A 24,801-nucleotide genomic window follows, 5' to 3' on the forward strand; every position below is an offset into this window, starting at 1 on the left:
ATGTGCCATGCCGAGCTAGGTGCTCAGGGCACAACGATGAACAGAGGACAAGCTTCCTGCCCTTGTGACATTTATAGTCAAGTGGGAGAATGAGCTGTAACATTAACATTTACTCCCCTAACTGCTAAGTTCTAGGGTGGGAAATAGGAGAGAGAATAACAAGGAAAATCTGCTTTGGAACAGTGGCCAAGGAAGGCTCCTGTGAATGTAAACTAAGGCAAGAAAGACAAGTCAAGTAGAAAAGACAAGTCAGAGGGAACAGTGCACACAGCAAGAAAGGGAACCCCCGCTCTGCCTCAGTTCCCAGACCAAGCTCCCCACTTTAGAGAGTCCATATGGACCCTGGAGGCAGACCCTCTTCCTGTGTCCACTCCTAACACCAGGTCTGGGTCCTCCTACCCAAGAGTGCCTGTCTCTGATTTTTGTTGTTGTTGCTTTTTGGTACTGAAAACTGAACCCAGGGCTTCCCACAGAGCTATGTCCCCAGCTTTTTTTTTTTTTTTTTAAGATACTCTTTCATTTAAGCACTATGTGACCCAAACTGGGCTCAAAATTGTGATCCTCCTGCCTCAGCCTCCCAGCATGCTGGGATGACAAGTCCTTATAACAACTCCATAGACATTTGTGGGAAAGGCTGTGACTCCCTGAGGTAGCAAACCACATGTGGAGCCCCTGGAAGCTGTTCAGCGGCCAAGTGTGAGCCACAGAGGAAGAGAGTGGGCTGAGGGACAGAAGGAATGTTCGGGAAGGTGTGACAGGCTCAGGGCCCCAAGCTGCAGAGCCCAGGAATGGCTGGCATGAGGTCAGGGAAGGTGAGGGGTACAAGAGGGAGCAAAGACCCCCAGATCCATGCAGAGGGTGTGCTCCAGTGACCACAGGCAGCAGGGTTGGATGCTGGAGGGGCTCTTGGAATCAGCACCATCTAGATCTGGGAGTGACCACATCGCCCACTTAGTCCTTCCATGACAGTGGCTCAGGGTTGCTCTGGGCTCACGCTGTGGCTGCTTCTCACAGAGGGCAAAGACATTTAGGCTCAGTGGCCTGAGTGGAACCCAGGCCCCAGTGAGCAAGTCCCATGCTGTGAGCTCTGGGACTCAGGAAGTGCAGGCAAGGACTATGCCTGTAACTAATGTTCCCTTTGTGGACAGACCTGGAGGGCATCAGGCAGCTGCTATGAGAGCTGGCAGGTGGGGAGACCTGAGTGTGGCCATCAGGAGGCAGGGGCTCCAGGTACAGAGTGAGCATGCAGGCCTGGCAGAGTGACACCCAGCAGGAAGGAGACCAGGGTGCAGGGAGAGTCAGGGCTGGAAGAGGGGGCCAGGCTAGGCCAGGACTAGGGCACAGAGCGCAGGCTGAGCAGGGGATCTGGTAATGGGGTGCTCAGCCAGGTGCCACTCCTGCTCCTGGGGAGGGAGCTCACACCAGATGCCTGGAAACCACAGGCTTCACACCATTGCTGGCAGGGCCAGAAGGGGCTCTGGGCCACACGCTGGTGGGCCCAGGGCCAGGAGCACAGATGCCCCTTGCTTGGGAGTGACAAGGACATCCTGGAGTGGCTTCCTGTCCTTAGGACTGGTGTAGATGCCATGGGGTCCCCTGCAGCCCCCAAACCAAGGGGCTTTCCCTGCGTATGGGAAGAACCTGGCCCAGTGAGGTCCAGAGCAGCGGACAAGTAAGATTGGGGCTTTAGAGGGAGAGGCGGGGCACTGCGGGCGTCCACAGGGTCACCATGCTGGAGTCATTCGGTTCCCAGGCTCCAAGAGCCCTCACCCAGGTGGGGCAGATGGGGTTCTCAGACATGGGGACCAGCACGGCACAGTGGCCTTTGCCTGTTTGATGACAACCTCATGGCTGATGGCCCAGTGAGACCTCACCTCCTTCCCAGGTCCCAGCAACATGGCCAGTATCACCACCCCTCCCTGCCTGCACCAGGGCTGCGGTGCTTGGAAGAGGGTGCTCTTTAGGAGGCCCTGGCTGCCCGGGCCAGCCCTGCACAGAGGAAGTACAAGAACTCGGCCCACGGTGTCACTGAGCATGCTGGGAATCCGGCACACAGGTCACCACATGAGCTATGTCCTCACCTGGCTTCTGTCTCTGTCACCTCAAGTGAGAGCACAGGAGATGCATCCCACAGTAGAGACACGGGGCTGCGGCCGGCCTGGAGCTCAGAGCCTGCACAATGCCATTGGTCACATGGCCTCCCGGTCTTCGAAGCGGAGACACCGGCCATCAAGGGCAAGGACAACACTGTCCCATGTTTGAAAGGCAGTAGCGGGTCATGAATCTACTTCCAGCCTGGGGGCGTAACTCCCCAAGGCCCTGGGTTTGGTCCCCAGCACTGAGACAGGACACAGGTTATCACACTGCCTGCACAGATGAGCGAGTGTCCCCTTCCTCTGACAAATCGAAGGGGACACCTGCGGCCTTCCTCTCCTGTCCCAGGTGGAGCAGCACCAGAGGAATGACAACTCCGGGTTTCAGACAGGTAGCAGTAGGAGCATCAACCCTAGAGCTGTTGGGGCCCCGCCAGCTCCCTACAGCTGGGGAAACTGAGGCATCGAGTGGAGAAGCAGCACCGGCTGGACACCTGGCCAGGTGGGTACCCACACTCACATTCCCGGCGGCTTATCCGGGTGGGCTGGGCACCAGGCGAGCGCAAACCGGGACTCACAGAAGGACCATGGACAAAGCTATGTGAGCAGGCCCGGTGCTCCAGAGGAGCGGGCTGGCGGCAGGGTGAGTGTATGCAACGGTGGGCTGGGAGGAGCCGGCCAGGTCCTGACCCAGGGGACAGCAGAGAGCCTGGCACGACCGCGATGACGCACAGACCCTGGGGCAGGCCGGAGCCCGAGCAAGAGCTGCACCACGGCCAGACCCGGCCCCAATACAGCCCCGCTCTCGGCTCTTAGCCCTACCTGGGACGGTGACACAGAGAGGGCACCAAGTCACTGCGTCTCTCCTTGGGGGGACAGGTGAGGCCACATCGGGGAGGGCAGAGGCCTGAAAGACAGAGCCGGAGCCTGCAGAGGTTCTGCTCACTTTATTTCCTTTGTACTCTCAGGAGAAAGACGAGTTAACATGGCAGGGGGAAAGTGAGGCAGAGCAGACAGCGAGCAGTGGCTGTGGGCAGAAGCTGGTCCAAGTCACCCACAGGGCTGCTGTCAGCTCTCGGGAGTGGGACAGATCTGCCAAGGAGTCGCTGCTGTGGCTGTAGCTCTGCAGCTCTGCCAGGGTAGACAGGATGCCACGGAGAAAGCTAGAGCAGGATGTGGTACTTGAGCGCCCTGGGGACCCTGTTGATGACCAGCCTCCCGTCATAACTCAGGGACGCAAACAGCCACGGGTCAGCCGAGGACCAGTCCACGGCGTACACGCTGTCCTCGTGCTCCTCATAGGTGGCGATGACACTGTCCTGCAGCGGCTCCTCACTCCTGCCACCCAAGGGAGACGGCCATGAGCGAGGCACAGGTCCGTGGGCTGGGGGTTCTGTGCGTCCCCTGCAGGATCCCTGGGCCCCCACCCCACCCAGACTGCACCAGGAAGGGAGGCCCCCCAGACACCCAGGGACAGGGCAGCACATGCGCCGTGTGGCCCTTACTTCCCCTCTGCGTGGTGCTCCTCCGGGTCGCTGGCATCGTCGTCGTCCACCAGGTGGCCGAAGGGCTCCGAGGAGATGGACACCATGTTGGACAGGATGACCCTGCTGTCGCTGCTGCCGGTGAGCACCAGCTGGTCGTGGGAGTGGTTGTAGCGGACGCTCCACACCCTGCAAGAGACAGTTGCCAGGAGGTGACCCTGCCAAACGGGGGTCACGCCAGGGGCAGCCGGTGCCCAGCGACAGGTCAGGGCTGGTGCCGGGGGCTCCGCAGTGGGGGCCAGGCCTACTATGGGTTGCTCTCAAATACTCCCTTAGGTGCCAGCAAGTGGACACAAAGGAATAAATGTCAGCTCACGAGGTCCAGGCCGGGGAATCATCACTCAGCGCTCCAGATCCTCACAGAGCTGCTCTCCTGGGAGAGCATACAGATGAGCAACAACCAGAGCGCCAAGCAAAGCCCCACAGCACCGTGGTGTCTCACGGGGGCACGCTGGCTTGAGCCTGGCAAGCTCAGCCTCCTCACTGCGCCAAGGCCTCAGTGGGCCCTGCGGGCGGGGGCGGCACCTGCAGGGCCACACAGCCGTCCTCTGCGTTCTCAGAACTGTGCGTGAGTCCTCAGGGCCATGGAAGGAGCGGGCCACCATGTGGTGCCCCTGCTGCCAGGGAGGGACCGATGAGAGCCGGCTGCTCTTCTTCCTCCTCTTCCGGGCTTCACCACCGTGTACCTGCGTGCGCACACACGCGCGCGGGTACACCTTATTCCATAAAAAAGGACGCATCCCTTACGTGCTATTCTACCTCGTGGTCCTTTGTCTCACTAAGCAAAAAGTACCCAGCACGGGGTAAACACTGAGATAATGTTTCGGAGGAATGAATGGTCCCAGTGTTTCCACATTCATCCACACAGGGGCCCTTCACCCTTCCTGATAGCGGCATCATCTCTGCGGCACAGATGTCACCTAATTTACTCAAACCCATCCCCTATTGATGGACATTTGGGTCGCTTCCAGTTTTCAGGCACTGCAAACAATGCTGCATGAACATCTGTGCGCATTTATTTTTGCATACTTGAACCGGCACTGTTTCCAGAGAAAACAGAATCTAATGTTTTTCTTCTTTTCCTGCGCTTACAAATCACATTCGGATTCAGAATTAGTGTTTCTTTAGGAAAAATAAAACTGGGTTGATTGAATGATTCATGGCAGCACAAACGAAGCTGGTGTGTGCCTTTCCAAATGGTAAAGTAATTAGCAAAATAAATTACACAACCCCGCTTCCCTAGTGCGCACGCAGACGCGTCACTGTACCAGTGGGAGTGCTCCTCCAGGGCCTTGACGGGCTCCGTGACATTCCGGGTGTCCCAGAACTTCACCTTGCAGTCATCCCCGCAGCTCGCTAAATAGTACTGCTTGTTGGGATTGAAGTCGAGGTCACGCACCAGCTGTCCATGGGCGTTCTCGATACAGTAGATCTGGCTGGGGAGGAAGAAAAACCAGCGCAGCGCAGCACCCACATTACTCGCCGGGCACGCCTCCGTCTCCCTGGGCTGTGCCCGTGTGGGCGCCGGGTCCCCTCTGCACTCCTGTCCTTCGCGGCAGGCTGGGCATGGGGTGTCAGGGCCAGAGGCCTCTGTGGCAGTAAGGTGGCTCTAGTGCCCCAGGAGCAGAGCGGACCCCTGCGTGAGTATCGGAAGCGACACCACCTGGGGCCCTGCTCTCCAGCAAAGATGAGCCGACCCTGTCATTTCCCCACGCTGGACCTCCCTCCCAGAAGACAGGTTAAATCTTGGACTGGCTTTTATATCCTCTACCTTTTCAATGCCTTAATATCTTCTTCACTAAAATAAGAGACCCCGAAACTTAAAGATCTCTCAAGGGAAACAAGCAAAAGGTATGGAACTGAAGCCGAGGCACATCCCCAGGCGTACACGCGCTGATTACAGCCAGAAGGTCAGCTGCCTGTTCTGACACGAACCCTAACATCTTCTAGATGAAACCTCCCACGCAGGTGACAGCCACGGTCACAGGAGAAGGGGCGGGGGGCGAGGCCGCTCCCTCCTGCGGACCCACACCCTGCGGGAGCCAGCGCCTTGTCCCAGGCCGCCTGGCGAACCAGGTCACCGCAGGGTGTTACCAATGAAGGCCGCATGTACCTGTTTTCTGCCTGTCAGTCAGCATACGGCTTTCTTGTCACAACCTTCAAAGAGCAGAGAGGCCGGGAGACAGGGCAAGGAGGCCTAGGCCTGCGTGGGACAGCGCCGTGGTCTGTACCACTTGGCTGCCAGCAATGCAGGGAAGCCGATCCCTGCTTTGTTCAGAGCTGCACGGGCTCAGGACTGATGACTGTTTATTTATTAGCCCCTGGATTTTCAGAGGGGCCTTGGAACTAGATTTGAAGGTGAGCCCCCACCCTGGAAGCAATGCGAGTTATTGCACGGTATCTGTCTCTTCGGCTCAGTGATCAATTATGGTGTGCTGAGGGGATAAACTGCATCTTTAAAAAGCTTGTGCGGGCGCCCGTCGCCATAGCAACGGACATCCCACCATCACTCCTGTGCCTATCAAAATCACAACTGGAACAGAAAAATAGCTCTTGTTTGTTCCATTAGAACTGTGGTGGTTGCGGATAATTACTTAAGTGACAAAATATGACTGCCCCGCAGGTATGTCTCCTGAGAGCCTGGAAACGGTCAAGGACGACTCCGTGAGGGAGACTTCGCCGGGGGACTGCAAGTGACACCTGGTCTGTGTGGCAACAGAGTGTCCTCGTCACCGTGTCACTTGTGAGCAGTGCTAACCCCCAGCTGGGGCCAACTCAGGGACAGCCACACAGAACAGCACGCCGTCCGCCGAGGCACATGGCCTGCACATGGAGGCAGCGCGCATGACGGGGTGAAGATGGTCTCCCACAGGTGAGATGAAGGCAGACCCACTGCGTGCGCCCCAGGCTCAGTCACCTCTGGTGCCATCAGAGTCCCCTTAGGGAAGGGGAAGGGGAAAGTGGGGCGGAGGGTCACTGACCTCATGCTGCGCGTGTCCCAGCCGCGGAGCGTGGTGTCATTGGCAGTGGCCACCTGGGTGCAGTTGTGATGTGGGCTCCAGCGTCCCGAGGTGAACCTCAGCTGTCCCTTGCCTTCCAGGGACGCAGAGCCGGCCAGCTGGGGACACCAGGGCATGGTCAAGGGAAAAAGGAGAGAAATTCAAACTCTTCACAAAAAATTCAAAAGGACATCCTACGCTCTCAGATTTTATGGAAAATAATTATTAGTATAACTAGGAAGCTCTTCATTTTCCTCACTGAAAAAGACTGAACTTTATTGGAGGGGGAAAAAAATCTATAACAGTGAGAACAGCAAAAAATAGAAACCGTATTAATAGACCTCTATTGTAGAGGACTTGCAAGCGTGCGATTAGAGACAATCACTCAAACTTGAAGAAAACAATATGAAATAACGCAAACATCTGGTTTCCCCAAGACAGGCACAAAGAGTCCACATGACCAGTTTGGGGTAACAAAGGGACTAACACAGTTTGCTTAATCAAATACTGTTTCCAATGTACTTCCTCTTCCAGCCCGTGCTGGAGGGCCCTGAGACCCTCCCCTGGAGTTACCAGACCCCAGAGGCCTGGGAAGAGTGCTCCCTCCTGATAATTCATTCTCACCCACCTGGGATCTCTCACACAAGGCCTGTCACACTGGCTGTGCTGGCCTGTTTCAGGTCTGAGTACCTCACACAGTGACTTCAAACAGCAGAGGGTCCAGAGGGTGACGCGCTCTGTGCCCCCTCTCAGGCTCCTCAGGGCATCGCTAGTGCCCATCACTTTATTCAAGCTCTCAGAGCAGGCTACATGGGGCCCTGTGGGAAGCCACTGGCCATGCACCCCAGATGCTGGGAAGGTGAGGACAGCCCAAGTGTCTGGACTGGGCCTTGGGTGCCAGCAGCCAAAGGCGGGTTGGGGGGAGTCCGGCTGGAAGCCGCAGCACCGAGGGTGTTGGCGGCAGTGCGGAATGGAAGGGATGGGGCTCTCTGGAAAGAAATCACGAGGTCGCTATAACAAACAGGAAGAAGTGGGGCGGGGGCAGACCTGGGGACACAGAGAGCACAGCCCCGGTGTGGGACACACTGAGGACACGCTGGGGATGCACGTGGCACTGAGAGGTACAGCAGGAGTGGCTGTGGTGGCACAGAGACCATAACCCCCAGCACACAGGCAGCAAGCAGCACCCAGAGCCTAGCTGGGTGCTCAGGGAGCGTCTGTGGGCCAGTGTTTTCACTGGTGGGACAGGACACACAGCAGCAGCTGCTTGTGGACCAGGGCTGGACAGCAGTGCAAGACAATTGCAGGCCCCACAGAAGAGGCTGAGCTCCTCCCTGGAGTCCAGCAGGAACGGTGCTGAGTGTGCAGGGAGGGGAACACGGCAGTGGGAAGCTCACTGCACCCAGGCCACGAGCCACAAGGAGACAGGAAGCCAGCGAGAGACAGCGAACAAACCCTCACTGCAGCCGCAATGGGACAGAGAACCAGGGCAACATTGTGTCAAGAGCTAAAAAGGACTGAAATACACTTCTTGGAGACACAGGGTAGCTGATCTTGGCTTTAAACTTTGCAACTTAGAGTTGGGTCAATCCTTTAACCTCCACGCTTTACAATACAGAGACATCTCTGTAGTATCCCTCCTTGTTAAAAAAAAGTCAAGGAGTGTTTGCAGGTGCTGTTTCAGTTTGTGAGGAGTCACGGCTATCCGGACAGTTATTACTCTCGATGAACATGGATGTGCTGCAAATATAAGACGACCGTGCAGGAATGAGGAAAAGGCTGGTCGTGTTTTCTAACTGGTCAGCACTGGGTTCTAATCAACTTCTTGTTGAGCACAGGAGTCCCTACTGAACCCCACAGGAGGATGGGCCTCCAGGTCCCCAGCGTCACTATAATCCCGTGCTCTCCGCTGGCCGGGCTCTGTGCAGACACCCTCGTGACATCAAATCGGCCAAGCCAAGCTCTGCCTGGAGCACCCAGAGACTGAGGCAACCAGGGAAGCAGAGGACAGCACGGCCCTCAGTACCCCACCAGGCACGGTGGCCAGGACAGCCCCTCCCTGAGCAGCTCCGAGACCACATGTTTACGACGCTCACCCTGTCTTGCTGGCTGTGACAAAGCCACTCCACAGAGGCCCTCAGGGCAGGAGGAGGGGACGGGGCATCTTGGGCCAATAGCCAGCGAGGAACAGGGAAACGGAGCCTGCATCCAGCCACTCAAGAGCAGGGCTGTGCCCTGCACCCACAGCAGGGACCCAGAAGCAGGTGTTTCTGACCACAGACCCCGAGACCTCTAAGACTTCACAAGGGGAACTGGCAGAGGTGGCCCAGGGTCTGGAGCAGCCCCGAGTATTAGGCTGCAAGAAACAGGTGACTTGTGACCACCTGTGAGGTCATGAGAGGCACTGCGAGGCAGACAGGACACTGGAGGTACAGGAGGCTACTCAGTGATGGGCTCTGTCCCTCCTTACTTTACAGGTGGAAGACCAGACCTGAGAGGGACAGCGTTGCACCCCGGATCACAGAGTCAGCAAGAGGCAGACACAGACACAGGGCCTCGCTCCTGACTCCACTGGTCATCCAGGAATGTACCTGCCCCCAAGCAAGGGGAACTCTCCCTGCAGGTCCGCACTCTGGAAGGTACGGTTTAATAAAAATGTGAGAGGGATTTCACACGCATTTCTGAGGGGTTAGTCATAAGGTTCATCAACCACATTTTTGGGTTTTCTAGTGACTCGGGGGTGACAGAACGCAGCAAGGACTCCACAGGGCACCACACAAGCAGTCATCCAGTTTGCAGCATTGAAGAGAAATATTCAGTGTTTCCCCGGTCCGGGCAGGATGATGAAAGGTGCCCCACAAACGTCTTCAGACAGGATGCGCAGACGCCAGGCGGGAAAAGAGGACGCAGCTCCTCGTGGGCGCAGTGCTGTGACCTGGGTCCCCTCAAGCAGTGCACATCGCGCTCGTCAGAAGAGCCCTGGCACGAGGCTTCCAAAGACAAAAGCTGTCCTTGCTGCTGTCGGGGGCCACCAAGCTGAGAGGAGAGCAGCCAGGAGCCACGGGGCTGCACCCACAACAGACTCCTGCGCACCGGACAGTTGGGCCAGGCCCAGCGAGGCCAGCAGAGGAAGCCACAGCAGAAGGTGACAAATGTCAGGGCTGCAGTGCTAAGTGCGAAGGCATGAAGCACCTCGCAGGTGCACCCCAACTACGAGCTGTGGGGAGACAGGGGTGCACTTACACGAAAGCTGTGACCACCCTACTGAACCGCTTCCTGTCCTTGCTGGAGAGAGGCCCTTCTGGGAAGGGATTTCCTTCCAAAGAGAAATGCACACAGAAACCAGCTTTCTCTTGCTTGGTGCTGTGGGAATCTGGATGTGATGACTGGAGCGGCTGTAGCCACTTTGTGGTCATAATGGCAGAGTAGAAAGGAACAAAGTACAGAAGTCCTTGATGATGCTGTGGAGAAACTGAACTAATCACCCTGGAATCACTGCATGTTTTTTGTGACAGCAGATAATAAAACTTCCTTGTTGTTTAAGTCATTTCTTGTAGCTTGCAGTCAAATAGATGTATCTTACCTACCACCCTTTGAAGGCCAGGTTGGAAATGACCCCTCCAGGAATCAACCTTGCCTCTCCGGCTGGGAATTCCAGTGCCAGCTTTGAACAGAAACACCCTGCACCTGACCCGGCTCTGCCTCCGAGTGACTCGAGTGCCTCCGAGGCTTGGTCTCCTCTCCTGTAATTCATGTGTACGGCCATGCAGGGTCACAAGGACTCAGTGAGGTAATACACGTCAGGTGGGCAAGTGACACCGGGCACATGGGAGAGAGCATGAGGGCCTGGCCACGAGGCAGGCTGACGCTGTCGTCTGAAATACGCGCTGTACGCAGCATCTCTGATCAGACACAGAGTGAGCAGTGGAAGTGTAGGTCCCTGCAGCGTCCTCGAGGCCTGCTGCTACTTTGAGGACATCAGAGGAAAGTATCCAGCGAGGAGCGGGCTCACATGGCAGGACCCCGGCTGTCCTCATTCTGGAGAAAGGGCAGAGGTGGGTCCTGTGGGGCCACAGGCCCAGGGTCAGGCGGGTGGCACTGCATATCCAGTCACGTGGGACACACAGACTGCAGGGCTGGGATCGCCACATGTCTTTGAGGGTGCTGGGCCCCTGGAAGGCATGTGCAGAGCTGTACTGAAGCAGGCAGCTCCTCCTGGACAGCAGGAGTCTTCCCATACTCAGAAACCCCGGGAGAGAATTCACTGTCACTTTCACTTTTCTTTAGTTTAATTGGAAAAAAAAAAAAAAAAGACTCAACTTGTAGGCAAAACAGCACTAAACCTCTGCCTCCCAGACCCACGAGTGGGTAACCTCGTCCCATGCACACCTGGGCGGGCTGCGCATGCAGATGCACACGTTTTTCCCAAGATAGACTCGGATACAAAACTTATTTCTGGGACGCCAACCAGACACGCGAGAGCTGCCCAAGAGGTGGCCTAACATGGTCGATTCTTTGCACGGGAAAAACACCTTTCACGAAGAAAAGCGCAGCAGCAATGGCAGCGCACAGCGTCTTTCACAGCTGAGCTGGGATCCCATTGTCACCTGCTGGCTTTGGGGACGGCCACCTCATCACTAAGCCAACAGAAGGCTTTCTGGTACCTCGATGCCGTTCCTCTGTACGCACATGGCACTGGGATCCTGGTGAGTGACAGCAGTCATCCGGTCACCACACACATGCATGCATCTGTCTCTCCACACATACATGCACCTATCCACCCATACACATGTGCCTCCGTCCCTCACCCACCTGTCTATCCATCCACCAGGCATCTACTCACACGTCCACTGCCATGGTTTGTATCTGGATGTCCCCCCAAAGCCACATGCACTCAAAGGCGGGCTTGTGGACACTACGGCTAGCTCGCTGTTCAGAGGAGGACCCCAGTCAGAAGATATGGGTCACTGCGGGCATGGATGGGTAAGGTGAGTCTCCCTTACTGGTTCCTTCCTTCTCTCTCTGCTCCCTGGATGCCACAAGATGAGCAGCTCTCCTCTGCTCAGGTCCTTCCACAATGCCACCCTGTGGTGGAGCCAGCTGACTATGGACTAAAACCTCCGCAAGCTGAGCCAAAGTAAAGCTCTCTTCCTTTACGTTGTGGGGATCGGGTGCCGTGTCTCGCTGATAAGGAAAATGACTAAGACATCCATGTACCCATGGATCCATCCATACACCACCCATGCACACGTGATTCTCTACATCCATGCATGAATCATGCCCATCTGTCCCCCCATTTACTCACCAACTCACCCATCCATCCATACATCCACCCACCCATCCATTCAGCAGGTGTGTATCAAGGGCCCACTGGGGACCAGCTGAGGACCCAGTGAGGACACCCACATGCATGAGCCTTTTCTCTGCTTACACCAGAGTTTCCACATCATCAGGGTCTTAGACACTAGCAAAATGGGAGAGAGGACAAGAAGAGAAATAGTGCCCTTCAGAGACGCCTGCTACTCAGTACGTGGTGTGGACACCCATCTCTCTGTTCCTGCCACTACGGACAAAAAACTTAGGCGACACACATAACACACAAGACCATTCTGAGGGGAGGAGGAAGAGCCAGATGAGCAAGGGTCCTGGGGTACAAGGATCCACGTGGCTGAACCTGGATTCTCCCTCTGCCTTGTTCAGCCCAGACTCAAGAGCAGCAGAAGCAACAACCATGAAAGTCAACAGCGTGGACCCTGAAAAGCCCAGGGTGGGAGAGCCGCTGTCTCAGGACACAGCAGTCAGCAAGAGAGAAAAACCTCATAACAGCTCTGCTCCTGGCAACACACAGGAAGTCTGTCCCTGTTCACTGGAGACGGTGAGGGCCATGCGGGAACCCTGGACTTCCATGCTTGCCTGGCCAGGAAGAGGCCTGGCACCCTGCTGGACAGTGTCACCGGAGTCTCCAGAGACCTTCTACCTACCCCCACAGATCACAGACTGCCATGTGACATGAGAGACCACTCCGAGAAAGCACAGGAGGGCAGTGGCAGGAGGGACCGAGACCCTCACAGCGAGCGAGATGCCCTCCGGCTGCAGAAGAGAATGAGGGGAGGGCCGGAGACCCAGAGGATGCCGAGCGCTCCTGGCTCCAAAGGGAAAGCTGGTCTAACAAGGCCCAGTCCCTGGGATTCCAGGATGCGCTGGGACAGGGTGGAGTCCACACAGCTCACCGCTGTGACACTGGGCCTCACTGGGACGGCAGGGAAGGAGGAACGGGCGGCTGTGCTGTGGGCATGGGGAGAGGAAATCACCACACGACACACTCAGTTCTGCTGAGAACCTCAAACCATTCCACACACTAAAGTCTGCTTTGAAAAGATGCAAAAGCACTGCTCTGCAAAGGACCCTACTAAAAAAGCAAAAAGACAAGTGACAAAAGAGAGAGAATCCAGACAGGACTGCGTCGGGGAAAGGGGCTTAGGACAAGGAACGTCTCCCGTTTCAAATTCTGGTCAGAAAATGTCTAACAAGGCCGTGTCCCCGAAACACATCTGTCCTTTCAAAGAGACGCTGCTGTGTGTGAATGCTGTCAGGAGGATGGTGTCCCCTGGAGTCCATCTTTGAGGGATACCTGTATCCAGGCGCCCTCTCTCTGTGTCCTCAGCCACCAAGAGCTGCAGGACAAGGAGGTGAACGGGGAGGCCGTCCCCTCTGCCTTGTTCAGTCCCCAGACGCCACAGAACTGCCCACTCCCCACCTCCCGGGGGCCCTGCTAATGATTATAAATGGCAAACAGTCTCCAATTTAATTGCAAAAGGTAATGATGCAGGGAGCATAAGATTAGATTCACCATGGAAGGCAATATCCTCAAACAATAAAAAAAATGTGAAGCCGGAGTGAGGAGGCCGAAATCGATGGGAAGGTTCTGTATTAAATACCACCGTGGAGGGGGTGCAGAGGGTTATTGACAGAACTGCTGACGGCGGATAAAAAAGGAGGAGAGAAAACTAAATTGATCTCTGTAGAAGATAAGTTACAGATTAATCACCCCACCATGAAATGCTTCAGAGATGACCTGGGTGTGTAGATGCCCTCACTGCCTGATTACAGCACCACCCTGCCCAGCACCGGGTCGGGACAGGGGTCTCTCTTGGGCACCCAGGTGGGGGCGGCCTGACCACTGTGTGGTCCTCTCGGCTGTTCCTGGAGCGGGGCCCAAGGCCTGGCACGAGCTGCACTGGTCATTTGCATGGGATGAAAGCACAGTTCAGATGCACGAGACAGTGTTTCTCCTCTTTCCATGGCTTCTAGCACCTGGAGCAGAGCCAGAGGCAGGGGCTGAAGGGTTCCCCTTCCGTCACACCCCGATTTCCTGAGACCTCTGGAGGGTGGAAGGTCACCGGCTTGTCCCTGGCCCTGCAGGTGTCCCTGGGCCGATCTCATGACAGGCTGAGTCTGCTTCAAGCTTCCTGTTTTACCTTAAAAACTTGCATAAAATTTGGATTCTACTTCATGCTATGGAAATCTGATTTTTAAATAAAAACGAGTTTTCTTAAACACTATCAGTGCTCTAGGAAAACAGGTCAACGTTCAGTTTTGCATGAAGGCTGTGACCGTTCAGCTTTTAAACTTTAACAAGTCACTTAATATTTTAAAAAGCCCAACTTCTATACCACATATGAATAACGACCAATCATTACTCATGTCATCTCTTTAACCCAGAGGGTCGAGGAAAGGATTTATTAATATTGTAAAGCATCACGAAGGAAAAGAGCTAAGTAAGCATCACAGTAGCAAATAAATATAATTCAAGGCCGTCACTAAAGAAATCTACCTGACAGATAACAGTTCTCAGTTCCCTGTGACAGGCGGAGGTGATCAGGCCACACACACAGGAAGTTAGGAGGTCTCATTTCAATTTCTTGATATTTCTTTTTCCGGAAGTTATTATTTTGGGATAAACAAATGCAGTACAACTATGAATGTATGTTTTAAAGACTGCATTTTAATAGAGGAAAATTTATAGGCTGGGCAATCTAGTAACTTAGCGAGACCCGTCTCAAAATACAAAAGGGCTGGGGATGTAGCTCAGTGAGAAGACCCTTGGTTCAGATCTCTGGTACCACAAAAACCACACACACACAAAAAGTGGTGGTGCACAGATATAATCCCAGCACTGGGGAGGCTGAGGTAGGAGGCCTGCAGCAAGTCTGAGGCAGCCTGTACTATGGAAGTTCAAAGTCAGCCTGACCACATAGTGAGATCCTGTTTCAAAAATCAAAGTAAAAGAGCCAGGCATGGTGGTGCACGCCTGTAATCTCAGTACTCGGGAGGCCAGGCAGGAGGATTGCTGTGAGTTTGAGACCAGCATGGGCTACATAGTGAGTTCCAGAGCAGTCTCAACTACACAGTGAAACCCTGTCTCAAAAAAAAAACAAAAACAAAAACAAACAAACAAACAAAAATCAAAGTAAAAAAGAAAATTTTAAGGACTCAAAAACACATAGCAGTATTTATCCTATGGAAGACAAAATATTCAAAATGATGAATATATTATTTTTATTACTCAGACAAATACATTAAAAAGCTAGCTGATATTATAAAGTTAATATTTTCTAAGTGCTCCTACTTCAAAGTGTGATATTGGCAAAATATACATTAACCACTTACTGGTCCAATTATTTAAATACAGGATGACCAAAATTTCCATATTTTTTTGCCAATTTTATAAGATAATGACAGGAAATAAAAAAATGAAGATTTTTATCAAATGTATTCAATACAAGAATCAACTGGTTGAAGAGACACCTGCCTGAGTGATGCTGCGGTAAACTGTTAAGTGGTTAAAAAGCCACTTATCATGAAGCCATGCATGGTGTTGCATGCCTATAATTCCAGCACCTTGGGAGGCTGAGGCAGGAGGATTGCAAGTTCAAGCCCAGCCTGGACAACTTAGCAACTTAGTGAGACCCTGTCTCAAAATAAAAATAATAAAAAGGGCTGGGGATGCAGCTCAGAGCAAAAGCCCTGAGTTCAATCCCCAGTGCTGGAAAAAATAATCATTAAAAATAGACTTCTAAGTGAGAAAAGCTCCTTGGATAAGCCAGGACGAGTGGAGTTGTCAGCTAGGCCTGTGCAGTATCTCACAGGGCTCCCTGCCTTTGTGGGGGACCCATTAACATATGCAAATCAAGAACCATATTCTGAGTTTCACCCCAAGGTCCAATTCCAAAAGCAACCCTCTCCATCCCTGCCACTGTTCTGCTTACCACGGCCTGGCTGGAGCTTTCCTGGAGGTCCCAGAGCAGAATGTGGTTATCGGCCAGAGAAATGACTTTCTTCCCATCTCCCATCGGCTCCCACATGACGCTGAGAGGAACGGAAATGCCATGAATCAACAGGGACACAGACCAGGGTTGCTGCAAGTACTCACTGACCTGCCTGAGAGAGCGATGACCGCCACTGCGGACTGAGCTGTGTCCCCCAAATTCTCATGCCAAAGCCCTGCCACCCAGAGGGACAGTGTCTGGGAGGCAGCAGTACCAGGCTGCCCTCCCTGTGACCAGGGGGACATTTCCTTCTGCTGGAGCCAACTAGATCCTGGTCTACAGCCCAGTCCATCCCAGCGACACAGTGCATGGTGAACAGTTAGACAGAGGCCGGAAGTCCTGTCACCTCCGGGGTAAAAGCTGAAAGAGCATGAGTCTGTTAACCAGGGAGAGCAGGTCTCGGTCGGAGGGCCAGAGACTCACAGTCCTGCCAGGACATTCATCCTCACCCACAGGCACACGGCTCCATAAGGGGAGGGAAGCCTCGGACGTTTGCTGGACCACAACTTGAGCAGGCAGTGGAAACCTAGAGACACTGGCCTTTAGAAAGCTGGGGGACAGCAGAAATGCATGCTCTGGATATCTCCAGGATGACACCGCTACATCTCACAGGGAGGCAGTGGGCACTCTTCCCAGGAGTCAGCGTGGGCCCAGCGTGGGGTTGGGAGGCAAAAAAAAGCCAAGTCACAGGCTGGGGAAGCCTGGAGCTGGTTCACCGGAGACCCGGCCCAGGCTAGGAAAGTCTCAGCATGACAGCAGCCAGCACAACCTGCCAGGGAGTGGGCAATGTCAAAAACAGAAACAAAAACGGGAGGGGAGGCAAAAAACAGGGACGGTTTGAACACTGTGACAGCAAAAGAACTCAGTGCCTGAGGCTTTGAGGGAGTCCAAGTCGGTGGGTGCAGCTGCAGAGACCAGAAGAAGGCTGCAGGCTGCTGGATTCCCATTGAAGGCTCTGCACGCTGGGCCTGGAGCCACCCAGGGTGAACGCACCAGCAGCCAGCAGCTCGTGATTTGGGGAATGTTGGCCCATCAGCTGGACCTGCCCAGCGACTACACGTGGCAGAGGCTTGGCGGACAGCCCACACGCTCTCACACTGTTATTCCCAGGGAGGGAACACTTAAGACAGGGTAGTAGCCAGTCCCCGTGCCAATAGCCTCACAGTAGCACTGCCTACAACCAGGGAGGGGAGAAGTCCGGCTCCAGATGGCCAGCAGCTTCCCCAGGGGACAGAGGCTGTGGGGTGGAGGGCTCGGAACTAAAACCAAACTCACACACTCGCTTCTACCAGGCAGTGCCCAACAAGGGAATCATTCATCATCTCCAGTACAAACACTCTCATGAGGAAGAATATGAGACCTGGTTTTACAGTGTGTGTGTGTGTGTGTGTGTGTGTGTGTGTGTGTGTGTGTGTGTGTGTGTGTGTGCTTTCTCACATCAATGGTTGTTCCACAGAATTTTCTACCTTTGAACTTTCATTAATTTGATTTAATCTTCCTAGCTAGTCTCTTACTTTCCATTTATATTCCTAACCCTTCTCCTCTCATACGGCCTCAAACCTCTCCTCCCTCCTCATTTCTTATATATAAATATTACCATCAATGCCTGTTTTATGTTTGGTTTTCCTTTTTAGCCTGTCATACATTATTGCCCTCCTTTTCTTTTACTGGGCAGGTGGAGTAGTAGAGAACTTTCAAAATGAGTTTTTAGTCATACATCTATATAGTTGGTCCTCAACATGTGGACACTGCTGGTGGCTGGTGCTCTCCTCGAAAAGTTCGGCCAGGGTTTGAACCCTAGGACTTTGCAAAGGGTTGAGTAAGTGCTTTCACACTGAGACATGGCCACAAAGAGAGTCCCTTACTCAGCAGACCTTAACTAAGATAGATACCCATGTCAGCTGATCTGCAAACTTCAACCCAAAGCCACAAGAATCATGAGGAAACAAAACAACAAAATGGCCCCAAAACTTAAACTCCCACAAAACTGGTTCCACAGATATCAAAGTGGATATAACTTCAAAGAATTTTAAAAACCCACAATCAAAATGATCTCTGGGATCAAAGATGATACAAAGAAGCATCAAAATGAATCAATTATTAAAATGATCAATCAGCCCACAGAAGACAGAGATAAGCAGCGGGAGGCATGAAGAAGACGATAAAGGACACAAAAGGCCACTCCAGTGAAGAGACAGAGCACGTCAAAGAGAACATAAACAGAAATCCTGGAAATCAATAAAAAACCTCAATTGGAGGTTTCAGCAGGGGGATAGGTGAATCAGAAAAAATAATATCAAAGCTTGAAAAAGGTAGGTGTACTAAAACATTCAGTAGTGATAAAGGGAAAAAAAATAAGAAGGAATGATAAGAGTTCTTGGACAACTATAAAAGAAAAAATTTAAAACTCATTGAGGGCCAGGGATTTAGCTCAGTGGTTCTGCCGCCTGCCTTGAAAGTGCAAGGTCCCGAGTTCAATCCCCAGTACCAAAAAGAAAGAAACAAACAAACAACCGTCACTGGCCTCAAAGATTGTGAAGTACAGGCTAACAAATATTCACTGAAATTATAGCAAAGAGTTTCCCAAATCTGGGGTGTAGGATGGATATATCAGGAAATAAATGCGTTTAGAAACCCAGATAGACATGACAGAAAAGAACCTCACCACAATGTATTACTCAAAATGCCAAAAATTCAGAACAAAGAAAGAACATTAAAAGCTGTTAAAGAGAAATACTGAATCATGTATCTGATGAAGGCAAACCCAATAAAACAACAACAGATTTCTCAACAGAAACTCTGAAAAGCTCAGGGATGCTTAGAATGAGGTACTTCAAATCCAACCTAGATTATTATGTTTAGGTTATCCTTCAAAACAGAAAGAGAAATAAAGACCATTCAAGATAAGAAATCCACCAGTGACCCAGCATTGGAGAAGGTCCTCAAGGGAATAGGAAACTTGAAGGAGAAGACAATCATGACCACAAGACCAAGGGGAAGAATAAGTCTTACCAAGACAGCAGATAAACAAATGAGAATCACACTGAATTAAACACTAATAGTACAGCAAAATGACAGGAATTAGTATACACATTTCAATAATCACACTTAATGTAAATGGTCTTGATTCTCCAATTAAGACACAGACTGGCAGATTAGATTAGAAGTAAAAAAAAAAAGACTTAACTGTATTTTGCCTGCAAGAAACACACCTCAGTGAAAGACATACATAGACTGAGAGTGAAAAGCTGGAAAATGATTCTCCAAGCAGCTGGAGCTCAAAAGCAAGCAGTAATAGCTGTAACTAAATTTGACAAAATAGATTTCAAATTAAAACTAGAAGGGACAAATGAGCCTGCTATAAATTGGTAAAAGGGACAATTCACCAAGAAGAGATGTCAAGCGAATATAGTACTAGCGTGGTTCATGGACGATTCTGTGATCAGTTCGGTTTGCAAATGGAAGCATTCAGCAAAATTGTGCTTCCATTTGTGAACTCCATATAGGGTGACTCACACGACCATGGCCATCTTCCCCAGAATCATGGAACAAATTAAGTTCATGAGCCAAGGTGCCACTGTATGCACCTAACGTAGGCACGTTTGATTTCATAAAATGAACACTACTTGACATAAAGGGGCAGAAAGACCCCAACAATTAAACTGGGCGACTTCAGTACCGGTCATAGATACCACGGGGTCTGTGCTTGGTGCTGTGTTCCAAGGCACCTGGGAAGCTTGATGAGAAGACAGGTCCCAGTGTTCCCAGGGCAGCGGGCAGCACGGACAGTGGTGCGGGCAGGCACTACACCCCAGCTGCCATAATGCAGCCTTCCACAACAGATTGTTCCACTTTGAATGCCAGTGGCAGCTTTCAGGAAAACCACACAAGCTTTTAAAAAGTGTCAAGAACACGGAATGACTGCCTTACCCACAGCCAGAGTGCCCCTGGAGACTTACTTTAAAGGAAGAGGTCTCCGGGAGAGGCTCTTGCTCAGCTCTGCCTGGGTCCTGAATCACACTGCCTTCTGAGTGCCTGCTTTCCACTGGTGGCCTTCTGCCCAAAGCCAGCCAAGTGTCCCCAGATGTCCCCTAGGGTCTGACAGCATCCTTGGCCTCCGGGTCCTGCCCAGCGAGGCCATCAATCTGTCTTGCTCTCAGGCTGCACAGTGGAGCCCTCCACACGCTTGGCCTCTTCAAATGCACACACGGCACTGTGGCAGGGACACCGGGTTGGGGCCTTGGCTCAGGACTCCAAGCCTCGCAGGCCCACGAGGCAGGCCTGTGAGTGCCCTGAGGAAGGTGTGCCTGGAGGATGTGTTTCCTGCTGCACCAAGGATGTACTGGAGAAGGGAGTGGGTGCTGAACTGGCCCTGGCCATGAACCAAGGCGCCTCTGAAAGGACTCACAGCTGTGAATTTAGAGCACAAAGGACCCCACCCTTTGCATGTTGCAGGTGTTGTTGAGCTTTCCATACCGTCTGGATGACCCACAGATTCCAAGAGCAGAGAAGGGGAGTAAAAACCTAGGTGCTGATATTAGTTATGGCTGACCTGCCTTTTAAAAACTAGATTAAGGAGACAGCAACCATCTCGGGATGCATGAGAATGCTCATGGATTCTTCACTCTAGGATTAGTTGAAACAAGGCTTAAAGACCAGAGTAGGAGCAAGACTGCAGATGTTTGCAAAGGAAAAGTTATGAAGACCACCAGAGACGACCATGAGAGTCAGCATTTCCAACAAGGGACACATCTCAGCCACTCACTGCTGCCCACACCCACAGGGCCCAGGAAGATGAGGGGAACAAGAGGCAGTGGAGTCCAGCACTGTGGAGCTCCTGAGGACAGGTGCCTTCAGACCTCGATGTTATTGGCCAATCTGAGCGGGTTTACTCACTAAAATCCATAAGGAAAAGAAACACAACCCCCCTACATGGACATACAGCAAGTGCAGTAAATGGAAGGGGCCATCCCACGAGAAAGACCTGAGAGGCTCCAAGTGAGGACGGCGCCTGAGTTCACCTTCTTTAGAAAGCCACGGTTCTCACAGCGCAGCTGCAGAAGCAGATGTGCACAGACTGCACACTGTTCCTCCTGGCACGGCCGGTGAGTGGGCAACCGGCTTCCTGCCCTGCCTGGGCGGCGTCCTGACTGTCGCGTGGCCCCTCCCTCCTCCCACACCCCCACAGGCAGGTCCTCGGGGAGCGCTTCCCGGCTGTCAATACCAGCACACATGTCCACATCAGTAGTGAGCCGACGAGGTCCCTGTCCTCCTGGAGGTGACATAAAGAGGGACGCATCTGTAAGGGGCTTCTGCACGGCTTTACTGCCAATGAGATGCATGACATTCTAGGGAGGCTAAGCGCTGGGTAAAACCACGGTGGGGAGAACTCTTTCATCGCACGCCTCATTCCTTGTTGGGAAGTAGCTGTTGGTATTTTATAGGTAGCAATCCCTATGCTAACTGCTGTTTGCCACGTACCTTGCACATAGCTGCAGTATGCAAAGTGCAATAAAAAGAGAAATTCTATTTTATCACAGATCGTCCCCATGAAATCACTGCCATAAACGTGAGACAATAAGCGAGGATTTCTGCCATCCTTCCTACTCCAAACTAAGAAGTTTATTTCTTTGTTCAGAAAAATCACCCACTTTCCTGCTTTATCACATTCTATTAGTGTATTTGAAAGGATATAAACAATGCTAACAAGTCAAGAACTAAGTGGCAAGTACTTAATACACGTATCCTGCACCCTTTTGTAATCGTGGGAGAAAAGCCCAAGAAAACAACTACTTCTGTGAATAAACCCAAATAACTCAGACAGCTGACCTGTTCTGAGGCCATTGTAGGAGCTACAGTGGTGCTGCTTTGGAAGGATCCGTGCCGAGGAAACAAAATATACCACCTTTTCCAAGTCTACGCTTCCCAAATGAAGGGGTCCCCATATAAGACTTTAGCAACTGGAGTGAGGACACCTCTGGAGACACAAGTTCTCAAGCCACAGTGTAAAAGTTAAATCCACAGGGCTGGGCATGGTGGCCCATGCCTGTAATCCCAGAATCCGGGAGGCTGAGGCGGGAGGATTGCTGTGAGTTCAAGACCAGCCTGGGCTACATAGTGAGTTTCAGGTCAGTCTCAACTACATTGTGAGACCCTATCTCAACCCCCCCAAAAAAACTTAAATTCACATAATTCACACAGGCTCCCTGCTTCCCAAAGACATGCAAGAAGGGCAATGAGGGCACCGAGACATCGAAATACAGCACGGTGCCCACCCCTAAAGAGTGAGTGTCCCAGCCCACAGCATACCAGAGGCGGCCACAAACTGCCAGACATAAAACACCACACTTGTGATTTATTCCAACTGCACTTAAACTTTTCAAGTTTATTGGACCAACAAAAGGAAAATCTTAAGAAACATACGTAAATGATAGTGATTAAGTCAGCATTTGGTACCTAACTCTGAAAAACCCTTTTAAAAAAGAATGTAATGATTTCCTTGGCTCACACATCTCTCTGGACATACAGATTTGGCAATCTGATTAATGTCTTCCTGCTCAAAAATTCACCATGAGCACACAACCAGCTTTTCACAAGCACTTCACGGACTGGAAAAGGGGTCTTCAGGAGTCACACCATGAAGTCAACATGGCCAGTCTGATCACAGTCTGCAGGCACGTGAGCTCTTCGCATGGTGACATATGGAATGTTCCCAGTCAAAAGTTCTCGTTGATGCAGTGCCTGGAAAATGCTCTTGACTGACAAGCATGTAGCTGTTGGCAGCAGGTGACGTGGCCATTAAAAGTCTGTGTTTATTCTGACACGTCACAAGGAGAAACTTCTAACTCCATCAATGAGATCCACCCCTTTTCAGCCTGACAGGAAGCTGGGCACAAGGGACAAGGTGTCACCAAATATGTCCTCCTTGGTGGGGTCTATGGCCACCAACTAATGCCCAGGTAATGCCCACAGCACGTCTGCAGGGCAGCACAGAGACAGGCACCCAACTCTGAGGACTTCTGGGCATGTAGAGGCCCACAGAGTGACCTCCACTCCTCAGTGGTGGAGGTCCTTGGTGGCAAGTCCAGGGTCTTGCCATGGGGCTCCTTGGGGAGAAAAGACACAGGAGGACGCCCTGCTGCAGCCTCAGGCCTGGATACTCTGCCCACAGGAAGCTGGAGCAGCAGAGCCAGACTCTGAAGGGCATCTCACACCCACGCAAAGCCATGACACACTGACACCTGGAGACTGCCAGCCCCATGGCTCCACTCCAGGGCCGCCACCGCCTGGCACCACGGAGGCACGCCCAGTCTTAGCAGGTGTCCTCTCAAGACTGTGGTAGGGGACAGCATGCCTGCGTGATGGCCACCTGGCTTCCGGGGACATTTTCACAAAGCACAAAAAAAATGAAAGAATACATTTTATCTGAAATCGGAAGTGTTCTGGTTTTTCCCTCTGCTTCTCTCCTCCATTGGCCCCTGCTTTCAAATGGCAGAAAAAAATGTCCAACTACAGTTTCAAATTCTGGATCAACACACATTCAGGTTGAAATTTTCAAGATTACATGAATCTCAAGTTTAAGTAACCACAAATACAACTTTAAAAAATTCTGAGTCCCTGTGAGAGACATTACTTGCTTCATAAAAGAGGTTCCGGGCTGGTCACTCTGTCCGGGCAGCTTGTCAGGATGCAGGAGAAGGTGCCGTCCATGAGGCAGGAAGCGGGGCCCAGAAGGAGAGGGTTCCCCAAACCAGACCCCGGATCTGAGGGCCTTGAGCTTGGGCTTGCACCTCCTGGACTGACAGGAATGGATTCTGTTGTTTAAAAGCTCGCTGGGCTATGCTACTTTCTTACATTTGCCTGAGTGGACAGCGTCTAATCTCTTCCACCAGACACCATGGGGAACCTCCTTGCTTACCGTGTTCTGAGAAATGCCCTCTGTGTGTAAGAGGACTGCCTGAAGTGTACTTCTGAACCACATTATTTAATAGAAACTTCACCTAGGATCTTAGGAGAACATGAATTTCTCTCTGATATAATTATCTATACTTTCTGCACTGTGTATTTGGAGTTTTGTACTTTGAATCTTCCTGGAGTCAGTTGCCTGTACACTGAGTTTTAGCAAGTATCCTTTCATCGTGGTCCCCCTTGAGGTTCTTAAATTTGATAACATTTATATGGGGCCTGGGAAACTTTACATCCATTCCCATTTTACAATGGCAACTACACAAACTTCAAAGACGGCATTTTTATGGTGTCTTGTAACACCCCACCACTGGATTGTCCTTTCCTTGTGCAAATTAAGGGATATTAGGCAAACCCCAGGCTTCTTTTGAAAGCTAATGGACAACATCAGCACTGTGCCAGCCACCGGGTAAAATAAACCCAAGTACACCTGATGCCCCAGGACCCATGGATCACATAAAACCAGCACACATCCTATAAAACCTGGTGATGCTGTCGTAACAAAGACACCACACCATCCTGGGAAATCCCCCATTCTCACGGCAGTATAGTTGCAATGCAGGGCCCGTGACAGCTTCAGACAGTTCCTTCTCAGAGATGATGCCAGGGGTAATTACCAGTTCGCTCTGTAATATTTAACCTGAGCCAGTTTCCTCTGTCCTGTCACAGGAAACTGGAAAAACAAAAACTGACAAAGAGATGAGGCCAAATCCTTTGTTATTGCTATGGTTGTTTTTCTGGACAAAATAGATCCTGTCTGTGGGGCCCACGTGCACAGCCCTCTTCTCCTTCCTCTCCAGTGTCAACACCACCATCCGTGCCCTTTTCCTCCTCCCTGATAACCGTCTGATCCCGTGGGCCAGCCTCCCCA

At 52.1% G+C, this 24,801-nt stretch overlaps 1 protein-coding gene across 3 annotated transcripts in view; it reads right to left on the minus strand.

Moving 5' to 3' along the window:
* Positions 1-3,030: 3,030 nt before the first annotated feature.
* Positions 3,031-24,801, minus strand: part of Eipr1 (EARP complex and GARP complex interacting protein 1) — a 98,339-nt gene continuing 76,568 nt past the window's right edge. For all 3 annotated transcript variants that reach the window (XM_010629105.3, XM_010629103.3, XM_010629104.2), the window contains 5 exons: positions 15,906-16,005; positions 6,619-6,755; positions 4,906-5,073; positions 3,599-3,766; positions 3,031-3,431 (listed from right to left, as the gene is read on the minus strand). In XM_010629105.3, the coding sequence (XP_010627407.1) occupies positions 3,257-3,431; positions 3,599-3,766; positions 4,906-5,073; positions 6,619-6,755; positions 15,906-16,005 (748 nt within the window). In that variant the 3' untranslated portion in view covers positions 3,031-3,256. The remainder of the gene's footprint in view (positions 3,432-3,598; positions 3,767-4,905; positions 5,074-6,618; positions 6,756-15,905; positions 16,006-24,801) is intronic.

The sequence above is a fragment of the Fukomys damarensis genome, unplaced genomic scaffold (assembly GCF_012274545.1).
Source record: "Fukomys damarensis isolate Sample0158 unplaced genomic scaffold, DMR_v1.0_HiC HiC_scaffold_25, whole genome shotgun sequence".
In the NCBI taxonomy this organism is placed as follows: domain Eukaryota; kingdom Metazoa; phylum Chordata; class Mammalia; order Rodentia; family Bathyergidae; genus Fukomys; species Fukomys damarensis.